The 24,557-nt window shown below is 48.1% G+C and overlaps 1 protein-coding gene across 10 annotated transcripts in view; it reads left to right on the forward strand.

Moving 5' to 3' along the window:
* Window positions 1-18,043, forward strand: part of EXOC2 (exocyst complex component 2) — a 151,877-nt gene extending 133,834 nt beyond the window's left edge. For 4 of the 10 annotated variants that reach the window (XM_067006858.1, XM_067006861.1, XM_067006863.1 and 1 more), the window contains 6 exons: window positions 4,977-5,032; window positions 7,223-7,345; window positions 12,540-12,601; window positions 14,742-14,801; window positions 16,502-16,633; window positions 16,849-18,043. In XM_067006858.1, coding sequence (XP_066862959.1) covers window positions 4,977-5,032; window positions 7,223-7,345; window positions 12,540-12,601; window positions 14,742-14,801; window positions 16,502-16,610 — 410 coding nt within the window. In that variant the 3' untranslated portion in view covers window positions 16,611-16,633; window positions 16,849-18,043. The remainder of the gene's footprint in view (window positions 1-4,976; window positions 5,033-7,222; window positions 7,346-12,539; window positions 12,602-14,741; window positions 14,802-16,501; window positions 16,634-16,848) is intronic. The other 6 variants (XM_067006857.1, XM_067006859.1, XM_067006862.1 and 3 more) reach the window with 3 other exon arrangements.
* The last annotated feature ends 6,514 nt before the right edge of the window (window positions 18,044-24,557 follow it).

The following is a 24,557-nucleotide window of genomic DNA, read 5'->3' on the forward strand; positions in this document are numbered from 1 at the left end:
AGCACATGCAATAGAGTCTGGCATGTAATAGTAATAGGCACTCAATAAAAACTTTACTAGTTATTCCAAAATTAAGTGTCCTCCCTATTTGATTAAAACAAGTAACTGACAAATAGAGCAAGAAAAGAGACTTCTTTTCCACTTTGTTGTATGAAAAACAAGACCATTGTTGGCAAAGATGTTCTGAGGTCCAGGCCCCCTTACGAGACGCCCACCCTGCGAGGGGCCCGGAGGCTCTTGCCCAGAAGCGCTGGGCTCTGCCTTCTCCATGGGGAATTCCCACCTGGGCCACTGGGTGAGCTGCTCAGTGACAGCCTGGACCGATGCTGCCTGGTTGGGGGCACTTTTTTGGACAAATATCATGACACATTGTAATTTCACGTTCAGAGCGTCGAGGAGATGAGATTGTAAATACTTAGGAGCTGCTCTCATTCTGTGTGTAAATAACATGGGAAGCGGTGGGGGAGGAACCTTTTCTACAGACACTAAACTGCTGCATCACAGGAAAGAAGTTCTTGTCGCTTTGCTGTTTTCTTCCTGTGCACATGCTCGTGCTGCTAGTCCCGTCACGTCAGCCTTTATGAGCCGCTCCTGTTGAAGCCGAGGCCGAAGCCAGCACGTTTGCCGAGTGTTCGTACGCTCTCATACGCCGAGCGTCTTCCTAGGTGCCCGGCACGGTGAGCGTTTAGTTAAGTGTTGGGTGTTCTGTTATTTGGAGCAAGCTTCTTGCTTCGGGGTGTAGCTAGAAAAATAGTATTTTGAAAACAAATGTATTTAGCCTCAGCAATATTCTGTCCTGCTATACCTTCTTTATTCAAGTTGTATTTTTCAAATGGATCCTGAAAAATTGTTTCAGAAAGACTGTCTTTGTTTCTTCAAGGCGAGACCGCATGCATTGTCCAGATTCTGCACCGTGTGTTTCAGAAAGAGAGATCAGTGTATGTTTTCTAGTGGTCATCGCTTCTAGCTGACTTTTTATTTATGTCTTAAGAAACGGCACCGGAAATAGGTGGGCTTCTCTGGAGTCCTGAGCCCAGGGTGCATGCGTGCTCTTCGGTAGGCAGGGAGGGTCTCGCCTGTTTGGCTCACGGGGGGTGCACCCCACTGGCCGTGCCCAACAGGTGTTTGAAGGATAAAGGAATAAACACACATCACATTTTCATAACAGCTTTGTTAGCAAAGCAGATGTTGTCGTCTCTACCTCGTGTGAAGTAGGCAGTTGTCTAGAGGGTGAACTGATTTTTATCTTATGGCCACAAGATTTTTATGTAGGTGAGCCAGAACTTAGACCCCGAGTCTTCTGACTTTACACTGAGTGTCCCTTCTGTCACCTTGATTAACTTGAAAGTCGTCATTAACCATTAATGTTCATAATATTAAAAGCATACAGATAAATGCAGCGGAGAGCGAGCACGTACCCCTGAAGTTCACTAAGGATGGTCCCTTTGTCAGTGTCTTGGACCCTTTGAAAATTGTAACCAAAATCCACGCCGGGCATCTGACCACAGTCCCTGCTGATGCCTCCCCAGCTTCCCCGCCTGCCCTCTGAGGCCCCAGCCACGCGGATGACAAAACGTGCCTGCAGCTCTTTTCGGAGCCTCCCCCGGGCTGGGGCGTGCCCTCTGGTGCCTCCACTGTTCCAGGCCTCTTGTGCTGCAGGTTTGAAAGAGCCTACATCCTCCTACAGTTGGATTTGGCGGAACATTTTAAAGCAGGAAACTCAAAAGGCAGTTAAACCCAAGGGGCAAATCTGCATTCAGGCTTTAGAAACACACCCGAAAGTGTCAGTGTAGCCCTTGCGAGGTTCAGGGCAGGGGCTGGGGAGCAGGGCCACAAGCAGGGTGACACTGGCCTCGTGTCTCTCCTTAGAGGGAGGAGTTGAGATGCCGACCTCAGAAGACCTCAGTGGTCTCATCTGTTGCACACCTGTGGCCGTCAGACCTCAGTCCCTGGACACAAGGCATCTAGGCCCCAGCCCAGTGCCCCTGATGGCCTCCACCTCTCCACCCCCATACACCACCCCTCACCTTTCAGGAACATTACAAAACAGGGACAGCAAGGAAATGGTTCACAGGTTGGCATCCATGGGAGAACAGCAGTCGTTTTTACAACACACAACCCTTCCACGTTGGCACCTGGCACTACTTCTCCCTGCCCCTTGGACACAAATATGAGCACCCCGCACCTTGGGGTGAAACTCGGGGACTCTAGCACTTTGGGGATTTACGCACATTCCGCCTGGAGGACCCAGTGCCCAAGCACCTCCGACGTGTGCCCGGCACGTAGTCGAACCAGCAGATTCACGCTGGGTGAATGAATCCATTCCCTTAGCACCAACCAGTTTCAGCACAACGGTCAGCTGTTTGGAGGGAGGCTGTCAATGATTGATTTTTGTATTTTTAAGTTTTTATTGTTAGCACACCAGCATGTGTGTTGCTCCGGAGTTTGTGATCATGTCTTGTGAGCTCCCCGGGGCCGCCTGCTCCCCTGCCCCCTCCTCATGGGACTGTGGGCCCCCTGCCCCCACTCCTGATGTGACGTGTGATGGTCCAGGAGCAGTTGTATGTCCTCTCATCCCAGGACCACGGCTTTTCCCTTCTCTGTTTCCAACGTTACCCCCCCTTTTTTTTTTCTAATATTTATTTAGTTGCACCTGGTCTTAGTTGTGGCAGGCGGGCTCCTTAGTTGTGGCTTGCAGGTTCCTTAGTTGTGGCATGCATGTGGGATCTAGTTCCCTGACAAGAGATCGAACGCAGGAGCCCTGCATTGGGAGCGTAGTCTCATCCACTGCGGCACCAGGAAAGTCCCTCCAGTGTTACCCCTTGAAACAGTTGTTTGGGAGGAGGGTAATTATTTCATTCTTCCTATTCATTAAAGGAAAGTCTCCAGGAAAGATAAAGTGTTCTTACTTGTTCAAGGCTGAGGTGCTAGGCTCCTCCCAGTGTGTTACCCCGTAGCCACATACAACGGGAAGCTCGATTTCTTTTTCAAATTTTCTATCAACGCAGACATGGTCCTGATGCTTAGAAGTACCTGTGCTCTTATTCTTACCTCCACAGCTGTGTGTTTGGAGTTGGATTAGTGAGTTAGATTTACCTCTTCCTGGGGGTGCTTAATAGCCGCGCCCAGACCCGTGCTCTTGCCAGGAGCCACCTTCTCTGGGAGCAGCGTGGGCTCAGGGCGAGCGGTCGCCCACACGACCTCAGCTTGCCTCAGCTTTCCTCGCCCTAAGTCCGATTTTCTGCTTCTCAGGCAGCTCTCTGGCCCCACTCGTCTCTGTTCCCTTGAAGAGCCTGAGGAGCTCACAGCTGCCCTCATGTCCCAGGCACGTGGCTGGGCCCCACTCCCGGTGTTGGTCCCAGCAGCACTGACAGGAGCCCGGGTTCATGCAGACGCAGGCCGTGGGAGCCCCTCCTCCGGCTTAGACGCTCACTGGCCCGGTGTCAGGCCGAACTTCCAGTAACTGCGTTTCCTCTCTGTACGTGCGTGAGCCAGCCCTCCACACAGTTGCAGCTGAAAGCCTCGAGACCTGAGTCCAGTGGTCACGGAGTTGACCCGAGCACAGTGGCTGAGGCCTTTGGGCCCCGTGCTCGTGGCCTGCCTCACGCCCAGCCTGGGGCCCTGGGGGACAGCCCTCCTCTCGCGGGCAGAAAGCTTTCCTGGTCATCAGCACAAGTCTCTTGTTCCGCCTTCGCTGATATGAAGACTTGTTACTCTGCAGCTGTCCTTTCTCTCAGGAAGAATCGACCTGTTTCTGGATTGTATTTAATTCTTCTTCAACCAGTTTTCTCAGTTACTCCATCAGCAAAATAGAATTAAAAACATCTGGCCCTCCATGTCCCCAAGGAATATTTGAGGTTGGCTCCTCAGAAGAAAAGCCGTGTTCCTCCTTACACATCAGGGTACATGGCAGAACCAGAAGCTGGCTGTGCATTGAGAGTCTGCAAATGCCAGGTCAACAAGGTGATTGGAGTTCAGCTTTCCTAAATAATCGGTAGCTTGGACGACCTTATGGGAAAAGATCCTCCTCAACATCATCATGATTTTGCAATACAGTAGAATGTTCTGTTTTGTAGAGAAGGAATTGTCAGTTTGTACAATTAATTCTAGAAGGAATTCTGAGATATTAATTCCACTTCAAGTGAAAGCCAGCCATCGTTTTGGAGTTACAAGAAAGCAGCATTTTGTTTTTATTTTTTTTTCATGCAAAATAGCGATGAAGCTCTTAAGGAGCCCTGTGAACGCCAGGACCCACGTTCTCACACTCTTGTCGATGTAGAAGACGAAGCTGGGTCCCTGTCTTCCTGCTGCAGGTCACCGCTTGTAGAGAGGAGGCTGGACTGGACCCATGCCCCCTGCCTGCAGACTACGCTCTGCCCTCTCGTGTGCGCCCGCCCTGGAGGCCAGCTGTGCCATCCTGAAGTCGTGGGTTTTGTCCAGTCTCTAACGTGCTTTATGGAATCAGGTTGGAGTGTGTCTTTTGCAGAAGTTTCACCCAGAACTAATTTTTGAAGATCAAAATAGTCATTCTGCATAGTAATTCGACTTATATTTGGAAGTAAGATGCTATAGTAGATGTTTAGCATATGTTTCATAAGCTTCGGTAAATATCCTCCTTCTGTCCTCTGGCTTTTGTCGGGGGGGGGGGGGTTGTATGTGTGTGTACATATGAAGAATATGTGTATGAAGAAACTGAAAGGCAGTTTTAAATTTCACTTTTGAAGCAGACTGATCAGCAATTACAGAGAACAGAACAATGACAGAAATGGAAAAACAATGAAAGAGAAGTCCTAATTAATTTAACCTTTTTTTAAAATAACTTCACTGAACATAGCCCTCGGGCCATTTGGCTCTCAGGCTCCCTGGGCCGGTGCTGCCCCTCTGTCTCTCCTGGAAGGTGCAGGGCAGGTGCAGCCACAGCGGCGCCCACACTCACGTCTCCACTAAATGCCTTTCCCTCCCCCATCTGATTTCAGGTGTCAGAAACTACTTAAAAGAAGCATTGGTGAATATAATTGCTGTGCATGCAGAGGTAAGCCGTCCTCAGCTGTTCCTGAGGGACGTGGCTAACGGGAGGAAAGGAGAGGAGGCCACTTCGATGGGTTTTATGGTGGTCTTTTTCCCTTCAGAATGTATTTTTGGTGTAAATAAAATACAACTCTGGTTTCAGCACACGCATGTGTGTGTTTTAACTGTGAGAGAGTCTTCTGAAATTGGGTAGGTTTTTTTCTCATAATTAAAACTAAACTTATGAATATTTGAAAGGTAAAGAGAAGCGAGATTGAAAGGATGTTTTTCCCTAACTTGGAAAATTCCTTGCCCTGATTTTAACCAGTGTACAGATGAGCGCTGACATCTTGCTCTCGCAGCTGTGGGGCGTGTTGGAGAGAAGTTAGGTGGTGGCCTCCCCTCAGCGTCTCACAGAGGCGCCCCTGGGCGTTGGTGCTGCCGGCCACGCCCAGCCCGCCCTCCCGATGGCACTTGCTGCTTAGTGTCCCGCCGTTGTCCCCGTTGTGACCGCCTTCGTAACTCTGCGGCCGTGGGCTTTCAGGTCGGCTGCGGCCAGTGGACTGCTGTCCACCAGACGAAGGGGCCCGGCACAGAGGTTCTCAGTAGAAGATCTCAGGCGCAGTTTGACCGTTGCTCGAGGACCTTCTGAGTGTCTGCGTCTGGTGCAGGTGCATCGAGGGGTGTCAGGTTTACATCGCCCTCCACATGCACACGGGCTGCCTGGGTTACCAAGGTGAACTGGAGAAATGTGGATCATTCAGGCTGAAACAGGAGAGTGAGCAAGGGGCACAGATTGCAGCCTCCACCTGGCTCTGAGTCTGAAGCAGCCAGAGCAGACAGCAGAGTGGGGTCTCTTGTAATTTTCATTTCCTGGTGACGCAGAGCATATGTGTTTCTCCATAAAGTAAAGTTTTTATGTGATTTGACTCAGGCAGGAATTTACCATGTACATCTTTTTATGATGAGTGATATACTTTCAACCCTGATTTTTTTTTTCTTTTTTTGCGGTACGCGGGCCTCTCACTGCTGTGGCCTCTCCCATTGCGGAGCACAGGCCCCGGACGCGCAGGCCCAGCGGCCATGGCTCACGGGCCCAGCCGCTCCGCGGCACGTGGCATCCTCCCGGACCGGGGCACGAACCCACGTCCCCTGCATCGGCAGGCGGACTCTCAACCACTGCGCCACCAGGGAAGCCCTCAACGCTGATTTTAGCAAAGACACATAAAAGCGCTTTTTTGTTAGGTTAGCTTCTGATAGAGTTAGAGTGCAGCATTAAATCCTCAGGCAGTGGAGACATTTCCATTGTAGGTGGGCAGGTGGTAATCAGAGGAGCTGCAGAATATGTGGGCATTTTAGTGATGATGGTGATTCCCACTGAGGCAGCTTTGATTAACGTCCACTGTTGGTGGATAACCATGACGTTGTATTAGGCTTTTCAAGGCCCTTTTTAATATATCCCAGTGGCTGAAAGCAGAATTTTGTACTTAACATTTACTACTTACTATTCCCACATGATCTTAACTTGCCCCAAATTTTCTTCAGTACTCAGGTTATGTTTGGGTTGACCCAAAGTTTAACACTAGTGATTGAATCGGAAAAGAGGAAAAGCTAATAAAAAGAAAATACGATTTAGTTTAACTTACAAATCAGGATAGTAATATGTTTCACCAAATGTCCAAATGTCCAAACTGTTAGTTTGAAAATATCAAAATGCAAAGCTTGAAAATGATGTTTTTGTCGAATGAAAGGAAATATGTATTTAATTCATCAAAGAGTAAAATCGGGAACTCTTTTGGCCAATACAGAATAATGTATCCAGTATGAAGTAGCATTTGTTTTGACCCAAGGAGAGTCTGACCCAGTATGTTTTTATTTCTATAATTTCCTCCTTAGAAATTGTATTTCTTCTTGTGAAAAGGGTAGAGGAGGAAGAAATCTTTAAAACTATTTCAGTTTGTCCCCATCAACAATACCTTTCAAAACTACGTTTGCCAATATTTTTTAAGAGGAGTGTTTTTTGTCGCGAATCAGCGAATACAGCTTGTGTGCGAGCCCGTGTCTGCCTTTCCTTCGTTAATTCTCATCCTGCAGAAATACCGCTTAGGAGCCCTGGGGGTGGTTTTGCTACGTGCATCCCTTTGTTTTTAACAAGTTCTGGTCAAGGAAAGTCCTCATCATGCATAATTTCTTCTTATTTTCAACCTTCTATCAGGTGTTCACTATTTCCAAAGACCTGGTGCCTCGGGTGCTGTCCAGGGTGGTGGAAGCAGTTTCTGAAGAGCTGAGTAGGCTGATGCAGTGCGTCTCATCCTTCAGCAAAAACGGAGCATTGCAGGTACCACAGCCACTCAGTTCTGTGTTTAACTTAGTTGTTTGGAAACACAGAGATGTGTTTTCAGTCATCAGTCTCAGGAGGTCCAGACAGGCTTTGTGTTTTTCTGTGGATCTGCTGGTTGGAGAGCTACACGGTCTCCTGTGTGAGCCATATCCATGACGTCGACAGTTCCAGAGTTCCTGTCCCTTTAGAGTACAGTGACTCTTGTGACACTATCTGAATGCAGATTCCTTCTGAAGTTCTGTGATTTTTTTCTGTTTTACAGTTGTCTTCACCACGTTCAATTTAACAGGAAATTTTTAGAAACTTCCTTGTAAATAGTCTTTCCAAAGCATTCAGTGCAGTTTGCATAGAAACAACAAATAACTGTTTTTTCTACTCATATTCCATTGGTTTATGTTGTATTTACTTAAATTATGTAATTACAGTAGCAAAGGTAGCATCTGTAAGTCAGGTGAGCCTTGGTTTGCCTGTAGCCAGATCGGTAGGAACCAGGGTGTGCAGGCTTATGGGGGCATGAGCCCCCCTGTAGGCCCTCATGCCCAAGGGCATTGTGAGGGTGTCTTCTTAAAGTACCAGAAGATTTGCTTCTAGTAGTGGCTGAGGACCTCCTATCAGGCCAACCCCCTACAGATAACAACTGTAATCCTGAATAATATATAAAAATTTAAAAAGGAGAACAAAAACCTGAAGACTCTAGAGAGTGAATATGAGTGGCTGATTCTGGAAGAAATGGCACTTGGGTGAATTCCTGACTCTTTATGGATTTTGGCCTGAATGCAGGCCCAGGGGAAACTAACACTACACAAAACCTGTTGTCTTTCAGTTTAGAAGAATAGGCTTCAGGGCAGCCACAACTACAGGAGAGCAAGGGAGGTATCCCAGGGAGCAGAAAGCAGGAGCCGTAAGTTCTGTGTATACACTGTCTGGGTCTCTAGTTAGCCCCTAAACCACACGCCTGGTCAAACTCCACTCCAGCCCACGTAAGGCAAGAACCGAAGTAAGAACTGAAAAGCTGCCCCAGAGCCGAGAGTTTTCAGTTTGAATCCAGATACGTTTATTGCTTGTTAAAATAAACAAAAATCAGCTCTTCAGAAACATATTATAGAACCCAGAGTCTTCTCAAGATAACATTCACAACGTCCATGATACAATCCAAATTTAGTTGAAATGCACAAGCAAAACAAAACAGGAAAACATGACCCATTCTCAATAGAAAAGACAATCAACTGAGACCAGCCCTGAGATGACCCAGTTATTAGAAATCAGACAAGGATTTTAAAGCAGCTGTGTTCAGTGATGTAAAGGAACTATGCTCCTAATGAATGAACGGACAGGGAATCTCAGCAGTAAAATAGGCACGCTAAAACAGGAACTAAGTAGAAATTCTGGAGTAGAAAAGTATAATACACTAATATTTTAAAATATACTTGATGGTAATAACAGCAGGATAGAGGGGACAAAAGAAAAAAATGAGTGAATGTGTAGACCAGACATCAGTTATCCAATATGAAGAACAGAGAGAAGAATAATTGGAAAAAAATAAACAGAGCTCTAGGGCCCCTGGGACATGTGAGTCCATGTCCGATCAGCAGGTGAAGGGTGGTCCACATCATTAGTTATTTGAGATGTGAAAACTGACACAACAGTGAGTTCCCATCCAGCAGGAAGAAGAAAATTAAAGACTGAAAACACCCAGTTTTGGCAAGACTGTAGAGAAACGAGTTCTCACGCGTTGGCAGGAGTGTGAAATAGTACCGCTGGTTCGGGAAAAGTTCTTGCAGTTTCTTTCAAAACTAAGTATACGCTTACCCAGCCAAACACTGGAAATAGCCCAGGTGTCCATCAACAGGGTAAACAAACAAATGGTGGATCCATAAAACAATTACCGTTCAGCGTCAGGGAAGCCACGTGAAGGGGGCCTTGTACTGGATGGATATCATTTTCGTGGAGAAAACCCCAGGACGATGCTGTCCCCTGGGTGGTTGACACCAGTCAGGGAGCTGAGGGGGCTCTGCAGGCGGTGGTCCTACATCTCGGGATGGTTCCCGCACACAGCGCGTGCAGCAGCCCGAGCTCAGCAGATGTTGTGCACTCGGAGATTTGTCCGTCGTGTGGCGTGGAAGGTTTACCTCAAAGAGTCGAGAAAGTTGCAGCAGCCTACTCCAGCCAGTGACGCCTGTGGCAGATGCGTGCGCTGTGGAGAGCGTCGGCGGCGGAGTCTGTGCTGCACGGGTGCTCGCTGTAAAGTTCTCCCAGAGTCTCTGCACTTGAAAAAGTTCACAAAGAAACGCAGGGTGAAAGGGATTGAACGTGTGTATGGACCTGGCAAGCTGGCAAGGGGGACAATCCATCACAGAAACTTAATAATATTTCCGTGATCACGGCTGTTCTAATAGTTGTGCAGGAGGAGATCAGTAACAGGAATTGTGTATGTGAAGATGAATTAAAAGGAAGTTGCAATAGCCGCTTTGGGCCTAGGCGGTCCTAGAATTACAACAAAAAGCTCCGCTCCCTGCAGATTTTTTCTGCAGCCCATTTAGCTGATGACTGAGATCCTCTCGCAGGAGGGTCAGCAGGAAGGGGCAGAAGGAGATGTCGGAACCGGCCAGAGGCCCAGCCTCCTGTGCTCTGTGCCTCCTGGAGACTGGCGTCAGTTGTGTTGTGAAACGTTGGCCACTGCCGTTGGGGATGCCTGTGTGTGACCTCCTCCTGACCGGATAGATGGCTCTGCGAGGCCCACCTGAAGGGTTGGCCCGGCCGTCAGCCTCAGACCTTCCCGAGAGCCACCGGCAGGGGCGTTTTCTGGCAAATGGTCCGTGTGTTTTGTATAAATAATCACAGCTTTTACAATTGGCATAATTCATAGGTTAATTCCTTATCACTTTGTTTGAATAAAATTTCTAGCAGATACTAGTTTTACAGTGATTTAATCCTTCTCCTAAAATATTCATCCAAAAGTTCTACCTTGTTTTTTCTCTTTGATATTTTCCTTGTAGGTTCGTTTTTATATACACTAGATTATAAACAAGAGAGACAGATTGTCATATCTACGCTTACTCGTTACAAACTGTCTCAGGCTTCTAAACCCCTGGAAAATGAAACCAAACAATTGCTTTCCAAACTGAACCTTTCACTGAATGTACTGTATCTTATGTAAGTCAGCTTTTATCTTGATTGGTTAATTTAAAAACTAGCCATGTCTTTCATTGTTGTTTGTGTTTTGTGCACGCCTAGAGGTGAGGGCCGTCTCTTTAAAACAGTCTCCTGGGCAGCACAGACACTGCGGTAGCTGAGGTGAAGGAGGGTGTCCTCGCTGGAGGCACTAGGGCTCCGAGGGCAGCAAGCTGTATGCAGAGCACACCCTCTCCACCCTTGCCAAGAGGTAGAAGCGTTAGGTTAACTTGTTTTTTCTTAAAAGTCTTACGCAGATGAAATTCATATGCCATACAGTGCGTCTGCAAGATAAAAAGAATACAGTTCAGTGGATTTTCTTCTGCTGTGTTCACAAAGTTGTGCAGTCCGTCACCACAATCCACTGTGGAACGCTGCATCACTCCAGAGAGAAAGCCCAGCCCCGTTAGCAGTCACCATCCATGTCCCTCCCAGCCGCCACCCAGCCACTGACAAGCACCTGTCTGCTTTCTGTCTCTGGTTTGCCTCTTCTGAAAATTTCATATAAGTGGGATTATAGAATATGGCTTTTTGTGACTGGCTTCTTTCACTGAGCATAATGCTTGCAAGGTTCGTCCCTATTGCAGCCTGTGTCATGCCTTGTTGTGGCTGAATAACGTTCCATTGTATAGATATGCCACATTTTATTTGTTTACTCATCATTTGATGGACATTTGGGTTTGTACTTTTTGGCTGATACAAAGAAAGGTTCTGTGAACACTTGTGTACAAGTTTTCTGTGGACACATGTTCTCATTTCTCTTGGGGATACACCTGGGATTGGAATCGCTAGGTTATATGACTACTCTGTGTTTAGTCTTTTGATGAACTGCCAGACTGTTTTCCAAGTAGCTATACCATGTGCTTTCCTACCAGCAGTGTTATGAGGTTTCCAAATTCTCCACATCCTTGTCGGCACCTGTGACCGTGTGGTTGGTCGTAGCCGTCCTCGTGTGTGTGAAACAGTATCTCATTCTGTGGGGTCGTCACTTTTGTGATGGTTGTAGCACAGAATGTTTTGATTTTGATGGAGCCCAAATTTTCTAATTTTTCTTTTGTCACTTGTACTTCTATTGTCATTCCTAAGAAGGCATGCCTAGCCTAATGTCACAGAGGTTTACTCCTGTCTTCTTCTAAGGGTTTTATAGTTTTTTCACTTACATTTAGGTCTGTGATCCATTCTGAGTTCGTTTTTAAGGAAGGGACCCACCTTCTGTCCTTTTGAGTGTGGACGTCCAGTTGTCCAGCTGTCCCTAGCAACATGTGTTGGAGAGACCATCTCTCCCACCGAATGGTCTCAGCACCTTTTTGAAAGTCAGCTGATCGTAAATGTAAGGGTTTGTTTCTGGGCACACAGCCATGTTCCTGTTGATCTACATGGCTGTCCATGTACCAGTGCCACACTGTTTGGATTATGGTAGCTTTGCAGTAAGTTTTGAAATCAGAAGGTCTGAGTTTCTCCAACTGAGCTATTCCATTTCCATACTGTTTTGTCTAGGATCTTGTCAAGTTTTGTTTTTAAAAAGAAAAAAGAAAAGAAAGAGAAAAGCCAGCTGTGACTTTCATAGTGCTGCACTGAGTCTGCAGAGCTTAGCTCTGAGGTTAGCGTCATGGAGCCTGGAAGGGCAGGGCAGGAGGCAGTGTGGCAGCCCGTGTCCTTCCACCTCCTGTCAGTCTCAGGACAGTGAGACTCCACTTCCTCCCCAGGGAGACCAGGGGAGGCACTGGTTGGATGGTGACGTCTGGTGGCTGGATGGCCCTGGCACAGTCCCTACCTTTCAGAACAGGACACCTGCCTCCACACAGTCAGACTTGACTCTCAGACAGTTTTCAGTGAAAGGGAACTTTGTTGTGGCCGGTTTCTTTGGGCTGATTTAGAAGGTCTGCTCACTCGTAACAAGCTGCCACTGTGGCCATGGGGGTCTGCCCTGCATGGAGCAGGCTGGGGGCCGACCCTCACCTTGTTTCTGTTTGACAGGCAACGCAGTTCCCATGGTCACCTGTCCCTTTCTCACCTCCAGGCAAGGCTTGAAATCTGCACCCTGAGGGACACCGTGGCTGCTCACCTGACGCCAGAGAGCAGGTGAGATGCTCCGTGGCCGTGCTGTGAGTGCTCCGAAAGCCCCTGTAATAAAGCTCGTCGTACAGGTGTGTGGTCCCAAGTGCAGGTGACTGATCACAGCGAGCGCTTGGGACTGTGGGTCTCATAGTTCATGTGTGATCAGTTGTTCTGTTAAAAACGCAGACCTACAGTAAGCCAGGGACTCCAGCGGCTGCTGCTTTGTAGCACAGAAGGAAGAAAGGTTTAATGGAATTTCATGTTTCTCATTCACTGAGGTAAGTCTTAGTCTCATAAGCGGTGTAGCAGAGCATTGCATACTTCGTTTGAAAAGGCGAAAATAAGAATTGAGTCAGTCTGTTCATTACAGACTCTGAAGGACAGTTCAAGCATCATGGGTATCACCATAAGAGGAAGACCTTGTGGTTTCTCTGCAAAATTTTGTAGTGGAAATTTGATGATAATTTTTAGCTGTTTTGAATGAAAGTCAGGATTTCCTATCATTGAAACATCAGCAGGTGAACTGAAACAGCACTACCTACAAAAGATTGTTTACCCCATTGGCAGTATTGCCTGGGAAGTGTTGGGTCCACAGGGAAACCGCTTAAACACGATGTGCGATGTGCTTACCGTTCGTTTCCAGCTTTGGACGGTGTGCTCATGCCGTCATCCTGACTGTCATTGCTACAGCTGAAAAGACTTTTCCATTTTTTCCTAACCCATGAGGTTCTTCGCCTTTTACTTCTGTTCTGGCGGCTGACCGGGAGCCTTTCTGGTTGGTTCCCACCACTGCTGCTCTGCACCAAGTGCTGAGTGACAGACACCAGAAAGCACCTGCCCAGGACCCGTGGGTGAGGTGCTATGCATGAGGACGACCCGTGTGTTCTTTCCCACTGACTTGACCTCGTAGCCCAGCTTCCTCATCTGTGACAGGGAGATAATAATGCTTTCTAGGCAAAGTTTTGGAGGAATTAAATGAGAAACTATGTCAAGCCACCCACTAAACTCTTGGTGGGGTCATCTTCATCCTCTTCTTCATGGTTGTGAGGTAAAAAGAAAGAGCAATGGCCTCACATTTCTCTTCATCGAATGAGAAGAGGTTTACAGGAAACCAGGTGACAGTGGAGGCAGCGGTAGAGACTTCTCTCCACGTCAGGGAAGGGGACTTAGTGCCCACAAGCTGTGACCTGTCCCCACCCCACCCCCATACCTGCCCCACCAGGAACAGCTGGGCACCCTGCCAATTTCTGGGGTCCTGTTGGTACTTTGCTGTCTCTCTGTGTGTTGCTCTGATACCTGCTCCTAGTTTGAGAAACATTGCTCAAAAGTTTATTTCCTGGTCCACTGATGCAGACGTTTTTACAAAAAGAAAAAAAGTCTACTTTGAAGTCAAAATAATTACATTTATTTCTTTACTTTAGTCAATAGTCATAAAACAAAAAGAGATGAAAACTGTTCCTTAGTGAACAATAGAAGTTATTACCAAATAATCTCCCCTAAAATGCTTTTCATTTGATTTAGTAACTTTTCTGGTACTTTCTACTTTAAAAAGTTAAACATACCAAATTGGTGGTTTTTAAATCCACTCCCTTTTCCGTATTTCATGAAATGAAATGATGTTGAATTACACACACACACACACACACACACACACACACACACACACACACCCCTCTCCATTATCGTACAAATTTTAAATATGATAACAGCTAAATCCTCTGCAGACATGTTCAGTTATTATAAGAGGTTAGCTGGAAATCAGGCCCTGCACAGGTCAATTCTAGAAATACCCCCTTTGTATACTGTTGCTACTTAGCCCTCTTCCTCCCTTACCAGCTGTTTCATCTGTGTACTTCAGCTTTGTTTTGAAAGTAAAGACCTCCTTAAATTTAATGACTCCACATCAAGCTCTCACCTACCACGGCGAGTAGCACCCTTGTGTAAAAATCAACTTCTCCTTTGCGTTTCAAGTCGTGTTTTATTTGCTGGTTGAATTCTTCTGGCCCTGCTCCTACAAACCCTCAACTTTCACTTTCACTTTTCCCCCTGCTTCTACTGGCTGTCCGGCTTGTATGTTTCTCTGTATGTAAGACGTGCTTTTTCTGACATTCCTCTTCCCGGTGGGGCCGGCGTGTCCCTGCCTGGGATGCTGTCTGTGTTCCAGATCCAGTTTCAAGCAGGCCCTGGAAGCCCTGCCGCAGCTCTCGAGCGGAGCGGACAGAAAGTAAGTCTGGGTGCTGGTCTCAGGGACCTAAACTCCTCCTCTTCAGGTAGAGACTTGGCCTTGAGGAAGGCGGTACTCGGTGGCCCTCAGGTACGCGTTGTGTTAGCTTGTCTCCCACGCGACAGAAGGAGGTAAAACCTGGGTTTTATGACGATTCAGCAATTGGTTCTTTTATTGTTTTAAGTGACCGTACCAGTCCCTTAAACTTTCATAAGAAAATTTATTTTGACTCAGTAAACTATATTATTATCTGAAATTTTTAAGAAAATACTTCAAGAAACGTAAAAGAGAGGACAGCATAGTAAAATGCAGGACTCAATGATTTTTTCCTTCCAGTAGGTCAGCAGTGTACATTTTGTGGTCTGTATAATATGAAGTATTAAGACTAAATTTGTAGACATGACATCATAAAGTTATATACGTTTTGCTAATATTGTATTAATGGTCTCAGCCTGACCTCAAACTTCGCTACTCACGTAACAGGAAATTCTGACCTGAAGCAAAGTCTAGGCCAGGCAAAGGTCACGAGTGCCCGGCTTCCCCTCACCTGAGGCAGCGGACACACCGCCGGCCTGGGCCCCGTCCCCAGCCCAGCCGAGGCCCGCCCTCCCGTGCAGCTGGCGGACAAGGCAGACAGTTACGGAGCCCTGACTGTGTGGCACCCGCGGTGTGGCCCGGGGCAGCGCAGAGGATGTGGTGGACACTCACAGGACAGAGGGAGCCCGCGGGGCTGCGGGCGGGGCCGGGTGGGCGGGCGCAGACCCTCATAGGTTCCTGCTCCTCTCGCTGACCACGTGGTTCAGGCCCTGTGCATTCCTTTAGCGCAAACACAAGGAAAGATTAAAGCAACCACGTATCGTTAGCACGTGCAGCTAGTGCTCACTGGTCTCAAAAGACCAGTGCTTTTGAGGGAGTCAGGAGCAACAGACACCACAGAGATGGCCAGGACAGGGGCTGTTTCAGGTCTGCGGGGAGCGCCGTTAAACCGGGAAGTAGGCTCTTGACCCCCCGTGAGCTCATTTCTTGGCTGCTTTCCTCTGAGCCAGATGAGCTGTAAGGTCCCTTGTGACCCCAGAGTGATGTGGCTCTGTCAGGCTAGCACAGGGGCCAGGCAGGTTATTGCCGGGGTTGGGACCGATCCTTGGTGTTCCCGTGCTTGATTCACCCCTTCAGTCCCCTTCTCCCGTGTTTGTTAAAGACAGAAATGCAAAAGATGAGCAACACAAAACAGACCAGTAGTGGGGTGAGGGCAAAGGTGACGACGGACAGGCAGCACAGGAGGGTTTGGAGGTGACAGGACCGCTCTTGTCCCGACGGTGGGGGTCTTGAGGCCGCTGTGGTACGTTTAGCAATGGGCACGGAACTGATGCCAAAAAGAGTACATTTCAGTGTATGTGAAGTGTTTAAAATTAGCGGCTCAAATACCCAAACATCAGTCTGTTTGGGGGAGGCAGCTAACTAATCTAGGGGACAGAAGGGCGATTTTATGTATAAAGGTGAACACGTCTGTATGTATATGTTCCTTTCAGCTAGCTTCTTTGGTCGGCTTATTTCTGTCATTGAGTCCAGAATCCACAGATAAATTACTTTCCTGGCCCAGGGAGGCACCGTGGGGCGGGTCGTGTGGGGGACCGCACCGGGCGAGCGTGTCTGGGTCCCACCCGCCACCCGCCTGTGGCTGTCAGCGCCTCTCCCCACAGGCTGCTGGAGTTGCTGCTGAGCCGGGTCAGGAGCGGCGTGCACCTGCAGCTGGCCTGCTTCCAGGCGCCCCCTCCGCCTGGCGTGAAGACGCAGGTGCCTTCCCGATGACGCGCTCCCCCGGGCGCCCACAGGTATACCTGGGCGGGAAGCACTGGTTAGGCTTGCGACCGCTCTCTCTTTCCTTTCCCTTGAATTGGTGGCTTAGGAAGATGTTGGTATGTGTTATATTTCAATCAAAACGACCTGATGTAAAATGTCCAAGCAGCATTTGCTTTGTCGCTTTTATTACGTTAGGCCCCGTATGACTTTAAAATACCTTTTTAAAACACAGAGCTTTCTCTCGTAGCTGCATGCCGCATGGTGAAGGCTGCGGAAGATGGGGCGGCTCAGGCCTACACCGAAGCATCTTCCGGGGCCTCCTGCAGCTTCCAGGGCACCTGGGGCGGCGACGAGAGATTCATCAGGAAGTTACATGCAAGCATCTGAAGCTTCAGCTGTCCTAAACTGTGCAGCTGTGCTTAAAACCTTTATTTCCTACAGATGGCTCCCGATTCAAGTAGACTTTTAGAAAAACGTGTGGTCTGAATTAAAAGGTGTTATATTTGGGCTGTGCTTTCTGTGGTCCTCCATCCGTGAGTTAACTGCTGCTGGTTTCTATGTTCACAGCGCTCGTGACATCGGGCCTCTTTTGTGTGACTCGCCCTGAAGCTGACGTGGGCCTCGCGGCATCGTGCCTCCTGCCCCAGGACCCCCTTGCACGCATGGGGAATGGCGGGCCCAGGCGCCTCACCCATGCCATCCCTCTGGCACCTTCCACGCCTCTTCTAGCCCCTCGAGTGGCCTGCTCGGTGGCCGCGGGGGCTCTCTGGTGGCATCTGTGTCACCAGGCATGGGAGCTGCCGCTAACACCGTTACCAGAGCAGGTCAGGCTGCCGCGACCTCCTTCAGAGTCAGCTTCCCCGACCTGATTTTGTCACACCGTTTGCTTCAGAAAACTGAGTCAGGGTTTTAGATTTTCCCAGGGGTGTCACAGAATCCCCTTTTCAACACTGGCATTAAGGTCTGTATTAATATGGGGGAACTCTGCGGTCTGGCGTGGCCTGTGCAGCGTCCATCGTTTGAAGTAAGCCCCTGTTGTGTTTGTGCATTTGGTGTTGGGGGATGGGGCGTGGCCACTAGAAGGGAAAGTTTCACCTTGTACAGATGTGCTGGGTGAAGCTTATTAAGACGTATGCGGACCGTCGTCTGTCCTAAGCCTGTTAACCATTGTATCTACCACGGCGGAGAACTAAATTACAAAACTGCAATCCTGAGCGTTTGTGTTATTTTAAATATCTGATGCAGAGCCTTCAGCCAGTAAAGAGTGTGTCTTTAATACAAGATGTAAGTTAGTTGACGTTTTTTCCCTAGGTATCTTCATTTCAGCATTTTCATTAGCTATGTAACTTTTAATATGTCTAGTTATAACCCTCACAATAAATATTGGGTTGGCCAAAAAGTTTGTTCGGAACTTTTGGGCCAACCCAGTGCTTAAATCCCGGTTTACCTTGTGTTTGTCTGATCATTGTTGGAAAGCATTACCAGGGGTCCTGCTGATTCGCCTCTTGTTGGGGAGCCCGCCCTGTCAGGCTCATAGGAGCCAAGACGAGGACTTCATGGCTCAGGGAAGCACGATAACACTTAAGCAAAAGAGAACTAGGGAAGCACTTCTGTGGCTCGGAATGGAGCGTAGGAGCATAAGAACCTCAGACCCACAGGAGGGGGTTCACGGGGGACTTGCTGGAAGACCAGCTGCTTGGCTACAGAAGACGATTTCGGGGTTGAGAGGAGATCGCTGGCTGCAGCGAAGGTAGAAGACAGCTGAGAGGGGGGGCAGGACCAGAGCCAATGTACAAGAGGTGGGAACAGGCGCCGAGAGGACGCAAGGCGCCCAGAGAGGCCCTTGGGTCCAACGCGGCCACGTCGGCCTGGCCTTCAGCACCAGGAAAGTACTGGAAGTGGTCTGGGCTTGCCGAGACTCCCCATATCTGTGTCCCATGAAAGTGCATGTTCCAGAAATGATTCCCTCGTCACAGACAAGCACCACTGCGGTGGGCGCGGCACCCAGTCACTGTCCCGTCCCCGTCCTTCACCCAGTCTTCTTGAAGAAGGAGAACTGAAGAGCTTGCACTTCCAACTCTGATTTGGTTCAAGACGGTGCTGGACCTCTGTCCTGATCGTGTGCTGTCAGGCGTGCAGCTAGTGGTTGTATGAGAGCCACAGTGTGTTTGAACAGAGTCAACTAGGTTTTATGTAATACATGGTTAAAGTAATTGTCATAAAACATTTACCTAGCAGTACTGTCGTGAAGGTAAATACGCTCTGAAATCTAAAACATGGATTGAATGTTTGATACGCATAACAACATCAATTTCAATGACTTTAGCTTTGCTTTAAATGCAGGTTGCATATTTGTTATATGTGAGATTCTTCATGCTCTTTGTGTACTGATGTCATCTCAGTTTCTGTTCACCCGCAGTTTTCATTCAGTTTCAGTGTATGTATCACTGGAAAGCCTTTTTGTGCCTGGCCAGGTGATAAATACATAACAAAAATGTTTTCCAAACAGGAGCTGGGTCTGCAGGTGTGCCTGCTGGTGAAAGCCGGGAGCGCCCCTCGACCGGCTGGCCCTGGAGCTGGCCGCACTGTCCTCCTCATCTTGGAACCATGACTGTCCCGGCTTGTGACTGTGGCCACTGTTGACCGCTGTGCTGGTGTTCGTTGTTTCTGTCACATCTTTCTCGAATTTCCCCGCCCGCCCTCCCGCCCTCCCTGCCTACAAACCTCCAGCTGGGCACAAACAACCCCTGAGCACAGAGACCACTGCCGACTCTGATTGCCCGGGGAGGCCCGGGGACTTGAGTGGGGCCGAGCCACAGCGGTCACGGAGCGACAGCATCGTGGTGAGAGCAGAGGCCGTCGGCAGGCGGGGCGGGGGTCCGGGGATGAGTGCGGAGAGGGGGTGGCTGGGCTTGGCAGTTTCCTGATTTCCTGAGTGACCAGAGAGCGACAGGGAAGGAGTCGGAGGAACTGGAGACTTGGCACCGACTGCCCCCCAGCCTCTGGGTCAGCCTGCAGGCCCCTCCTGGGCTCCGGGTGTCCGGTCAGTTCCGTCGGGTCGCTGCTCCTGGGCCCTCAGCCAGGGACGTGCTGAGAGCCTTTCCTGCTGCCCTTGCTGCGTTTTCTACGCAGTCTTCCCTCACCCCAGAGCCCCTCCACCCCAGCTCCGCGGAGGGCCTTGCAGACGTGCTCAGGTTGGCCTGGAGCAGGCTCAGCAGGCCGCCCAGCCTGTCCCCTCAGGTCCCCACCTCGGCCCGCTGCTGGAGCAGCCACGGCTCCATCCCTCCTTGGTCTGGTCTGGCAGCTCCCTGAGAAGGGTGGGTGGAGATGAGTGTCTGAGACCTTGAGTAGCTGCGTGAGGATTCTGGCTTGGAGGCCGCCTTCTCGGCTCTCGGCTCTCGGCTCTCAAGCCTTTGCACCGTCGACCTCAGTGCCCGGCTCCGTGGCACTCTGCTCGCAGGATCGTCTCCTTTTCCCAGTTCTCAGTTCCTGACGTTGCTCTGGGTTCTGATGCCTTTTGGTTCCTAGTGCTGAATCGAATGTCTTTAGATCCTGGGAAGTTGTCTTGAATCATTTCTTTGAATCTCCTCTGCCCCTGGTGTGTGTTGTTTTGTTTTGTTTTTTTCTCTTTGTTTTTAGTATTGGGATCTCCTATCCTGGACCTTTTAAAAATTTTAAAAATCTTTTCCCCCTTGTTTTCTCTTTGCCTTTATCCTACTTTCTGGGAAACTTACATTTATTGTCCAGCCTTCCTGTTGGGTTTTTCATTTCTGCTATGTTGTTTTTAATGTATGAGTTTTTTGTCCCCTGAATATTCTCTTTTATAGAGCCCTGTTTATTTCTTATTCCTCTGGGAATAATAATACGCTTATAGAAGTTTTTTTTCTTTTTTCATAATCTCCAATTTGCTGTATTCTTCTGTCTTATGCATTAGAATAAATGTCATAAGCTTTCTTCATATTTCTAGTCAGCTTGGATATCTACTTATGTTTAGCAGTAGAGCACTGTGAAGCTGAATTGGATTGTAAGCTCCCTGCGGTGGAAAGGGCTTATCAACTATGGGCTTCAATTAGGGTGGTCTGGATGGGCCTTTGCGTTGCGGAATCCCCCAAATTGATATATTTAGGTCACTTCTCTGGGGCTGATCAGAGTTCCCAGAGGGGGTTCTTCTGATCTCATGCCAAGTGGGTATGAGGTGCCTTCAGCGTCTGGAAGCAAGAGCAGGAAGAAGGCTGGGAGGTCACGTTTTCAGGGCAGTACCCCTGCTCTCACCTGGACCTGGTATCGCACAAGCTCCTGCATTTACCGTCACAGAGAAGGAAGCTCTGGCTCCGCTGAGGGGGGCAGGTGAGGAGCCCTGGGAACATCTGCCTCTTTCTTATCAGCCTTGGAGCTGACCATTCAGTTTTAGCCCAACTTTATCCCCACTTTCAGGAGTTCCCACACCACAAGGTCTTGAGCCTTTGGGGCTCAATATTGCAGTGTAAACTAGGTTGCATCCTTGTTTTTCATACTGCCAGTTTAGGATCTCACTTTTTTAGGTCAGCTACATCAGTTTCCACTCACGCATATCCTTGGCAGCTTTTAAACTCCTGTGGCTATTTTGTCTCCTGTTCTCTTTTTTCTTTGCACGTATACATACATATTTACTTAATTGTGTTATCAACTATCTATCTCTATGTAACTATATCTGTACTGTTGTGTGCAGTAGATGGACTGTGTGCATATACTGGCTATGGATGCTGTATGTACACACACACACACACACATGCACTGTCATTTTCTTAGGGTTTCGGTTAGAGCTAAGGTTAATGTGTGGTTTTAGTCTGCCATCTAACTGAAAGTTCAGGTTAACTTTTTCGTTTTTTGTTTTGTTTGATCATAACACCAAACTCCTTACATGCACATGGTCTTCAGGTTTGTTGCTCACAAGATATGATCATTTACTGCAACTCTCAAAAATTGAAAGGAGTGTTAGGGGAGAGGAGCCACGGCCTCCTGTTCTGATGACACCGCTTCCCATCCCGGGGGGCTGACAGTACCAAGTCAGACTTAGTGTGCAGAAAACATCTTTTATCCCGTTATTAGAAATAAGTCTCACAATACAACAACGACGAAGTCTTACCAAAAAGTCAAAGTTGAACACCTAGATCTATCTACTTAATCCATAGGAAACACGGGGGATAGAAGAACATGTCAGCGGACAATCAGCAGACTCACTGCAGGCCGACCGCGCAGACGTCACGGGCTCAGCTTCAGACACTGCGATAAAAGCAAGAGTCATACAGATTGTTTGGTTTCCCATTGCGTATAAAAGTTGTGTTTATATTGTAAGTGTGCAATAGCATTATACCTAAAAAAATGTACATACCTTAATTTAAAAATACTTTATTACTAAAAAACACTAGCCATCATCTGAGCCTTCAGCGAGTCATAATCTTGCTGGTGGAGGGTCTTGCCTTGCTTGGTGGTGGCTGCTGGCTGATCAGGGTGGTGGTCTCTGAAGGCTGGGGTGGCTGCGGCCGTTTCTTAAAATAAGACAATGAAGTTTGCCACATGGACTGACTCTTCCTTTCACGGACGATTTCTCTGTAGCCTGCAACGTTGTTTGATAGCATTTTACCTGCAGTAGAACTTCTTTCGAAATTGGAGTCAGTCCTCTCAAAATCTGCCACTGTTTTAGCAGCTAACTTTAGGCAGTATTCTAAATCCTTTGTTAGAATTTCAACGATCTTCACAGCATCTTTACCAGGAGTAAATTCTATCTCAAGAAACCACTTTCTTTGCTCATCCAAAAGGAGCAACTCCTCATCTGTTCAGATTTTATCCTGAGATTACAGCAGTTCAGTCACCCCACTTCTAATTCTAGTTCTCTTGCTGTTTCCACCACATCTGCAGTTCCTTCCTCCACTGAAGTCTTGAGCCCCTCAAGGTCATCCATGAGGGTTGGAATCCACTTCTTCCGAACTCCTGTTAATGTTGACATTTTGACCTCTTCCCATGAATCACGGATGTCCTTAATGGCATCTAGATTGCTGAATCCTTTCCAGAAGGTTTTCAGTTTCCTTTGCCCCGATCTATGAGGGGAATCACTACCTACTGCAGCTGTAGCCTTGCGAAATGTATTGCTTAAGTGGTAAGACTTGAAAGTCAAGATGGCTCCTTGATCCATGGGCTGCTGGAGGGATGTGTTAGCATGACATGAAAACAACGTGAACCTCATTGTCCGTCAGAGCTCTTGGGTGATCAGGTACCTTGTCAATGAGCAGTAATATTTGGAAAGGAATCTTACTTTCTTAGTGGTACGTCTCAACGGTGGGCTTAAAATAGTAAACCATGCGGTAAACAGATGTGCTGTCATCCAGGCCTTGTTCCATCTATAGAGCACAGGCAGAGTAGATTCAACATAATTCTTAAGGGCCCTAGGATTTTCAGATGGTAAATGATCACTGGTTTCACTTAAAGTCACCAGCTGTAAGAGCCCGTAACGAGAGTCAGCCTTTCCTTTGAAGTCAGGCATTGACTTCTCCTCTTAAGGTATGAAAGTCCTGGATGGCATCTTCTTCCGGTAGAAGGCTGTTTCTTCTGCGTTGAATATCTGTTGTTCAGTGGAGCCACCTTCATGAATTATCTTAGCTCGATTTTCTGCATTATTTGCTGCAGCTTCTCCATCAGCACTCGGTGCTTCACCTGGTACTCTTCTGTTATGGAGACGGCTTCTCTCCTTCAGCCTCGGAACCAGCCTCTGCTGGCTTCACGCTTTTCTTCTGCAGCTTCCTCACCTTTCTCGGCCTCCATAGAATTGAGGAGAGTTGGGGCCTTGCTCTGGATTAGACTTGGGCTTAAGGGAATGTTGTGGCTGGTTTGATCTTCTATCCAGACACTAAAACTTTCTCCATATCAGCAGTAAGGCTGTCTCACTCTTATCATTCATGTGTTCACTGGAGGAGTGCTTTTCATTTCCTTTAAGAACTTTTCCTTTGCCTTCACAACTTGGCTAACTGGCACAGGGGCCTTATCTCACCTTTCGACATGCCTTCCTCACTAAGCTTAATGATTTAAAGTGAGAGACATATATCATTCTCTTCACTTTGGATATATTTGAAATTTTCCATAGAAAAAATTTTTAAAGAGGACGGACATAGAAAGATAGCCACTGAATAACCCAGCTCATTTTTTTTTTCTTTTTTTTTTTGTGGTACGCGGGCCTCTCACTTGTGGTGGCCTCTCCCGTTGCAGAGCACAGGCTCAGGACGCGCAGGCTCGGCGGCCATGGCTCACGGGCCCAGCCGCTCCGCGGCACGTGGGATCTTCCCGGACCGGGGCACGAACCCATGTCCCCTGCATCGGCAGGCAGACTCTCAACCACTGCGCCACCAGGAAAGCCCCCAGCTCATTTATACTAAAGTATAATCAACTGAACAAGTACAGGTAGTTGATATCGAACCCTTTCATGATCGGAAAAAGGTGACTGGAGAGTGAGTGGGCATCAGACACCTGCGAGGGGTCAAGAGGCGCCGTGAGGACCACTGTGTGCCTGCACGTCCTGCCGAACAAGAAGATATGGGCGGAGCTCTTTGTTAAGGCAGGTTTTCATGGGCCACGTCATGAGGAATCAGCTGCAGTCTTGGCTTAGCATAAGTAGGGCGGTGATGGCTGCTGCTTTGGCAACAGACACGGGTTCCAGCATATCGTTGTGGGTATGTTTTGAAAGTAAGTCTCAGAAGAAAGATGATCTCTATAAAAGGGGGTAATTTTACGTAGAAAAATGAAAGTATTTCCCTCTCATTATGCACACTAGGAGTATTTGTTTTTTAGGGGATAATGATTATAGTCAGAGTAAAGGTTAATGTTTCAAAAGGTACTGAGTTCTAATTCTCCTTGCTGGATAAAATCCTATCAGATGACACTCTTGCAGATAACAACCATAAACTACAGCCATAATTCATAAAGCAA

This window comes from Kogia breviceps, chromosome 10 (genome assembly GCF_026419965.1).
Source record: "Kogia breviceps isolate mKogBre1 chromosome 10, mKogBre1 haplotype 1, whole genome shotgun sequence".
Lineage (NCBI taxonomy): Eukaryota > Metazoa > Chordata > Mammalia > Artiodactyla > Physeteridae > Kogia > Kogia breviceps.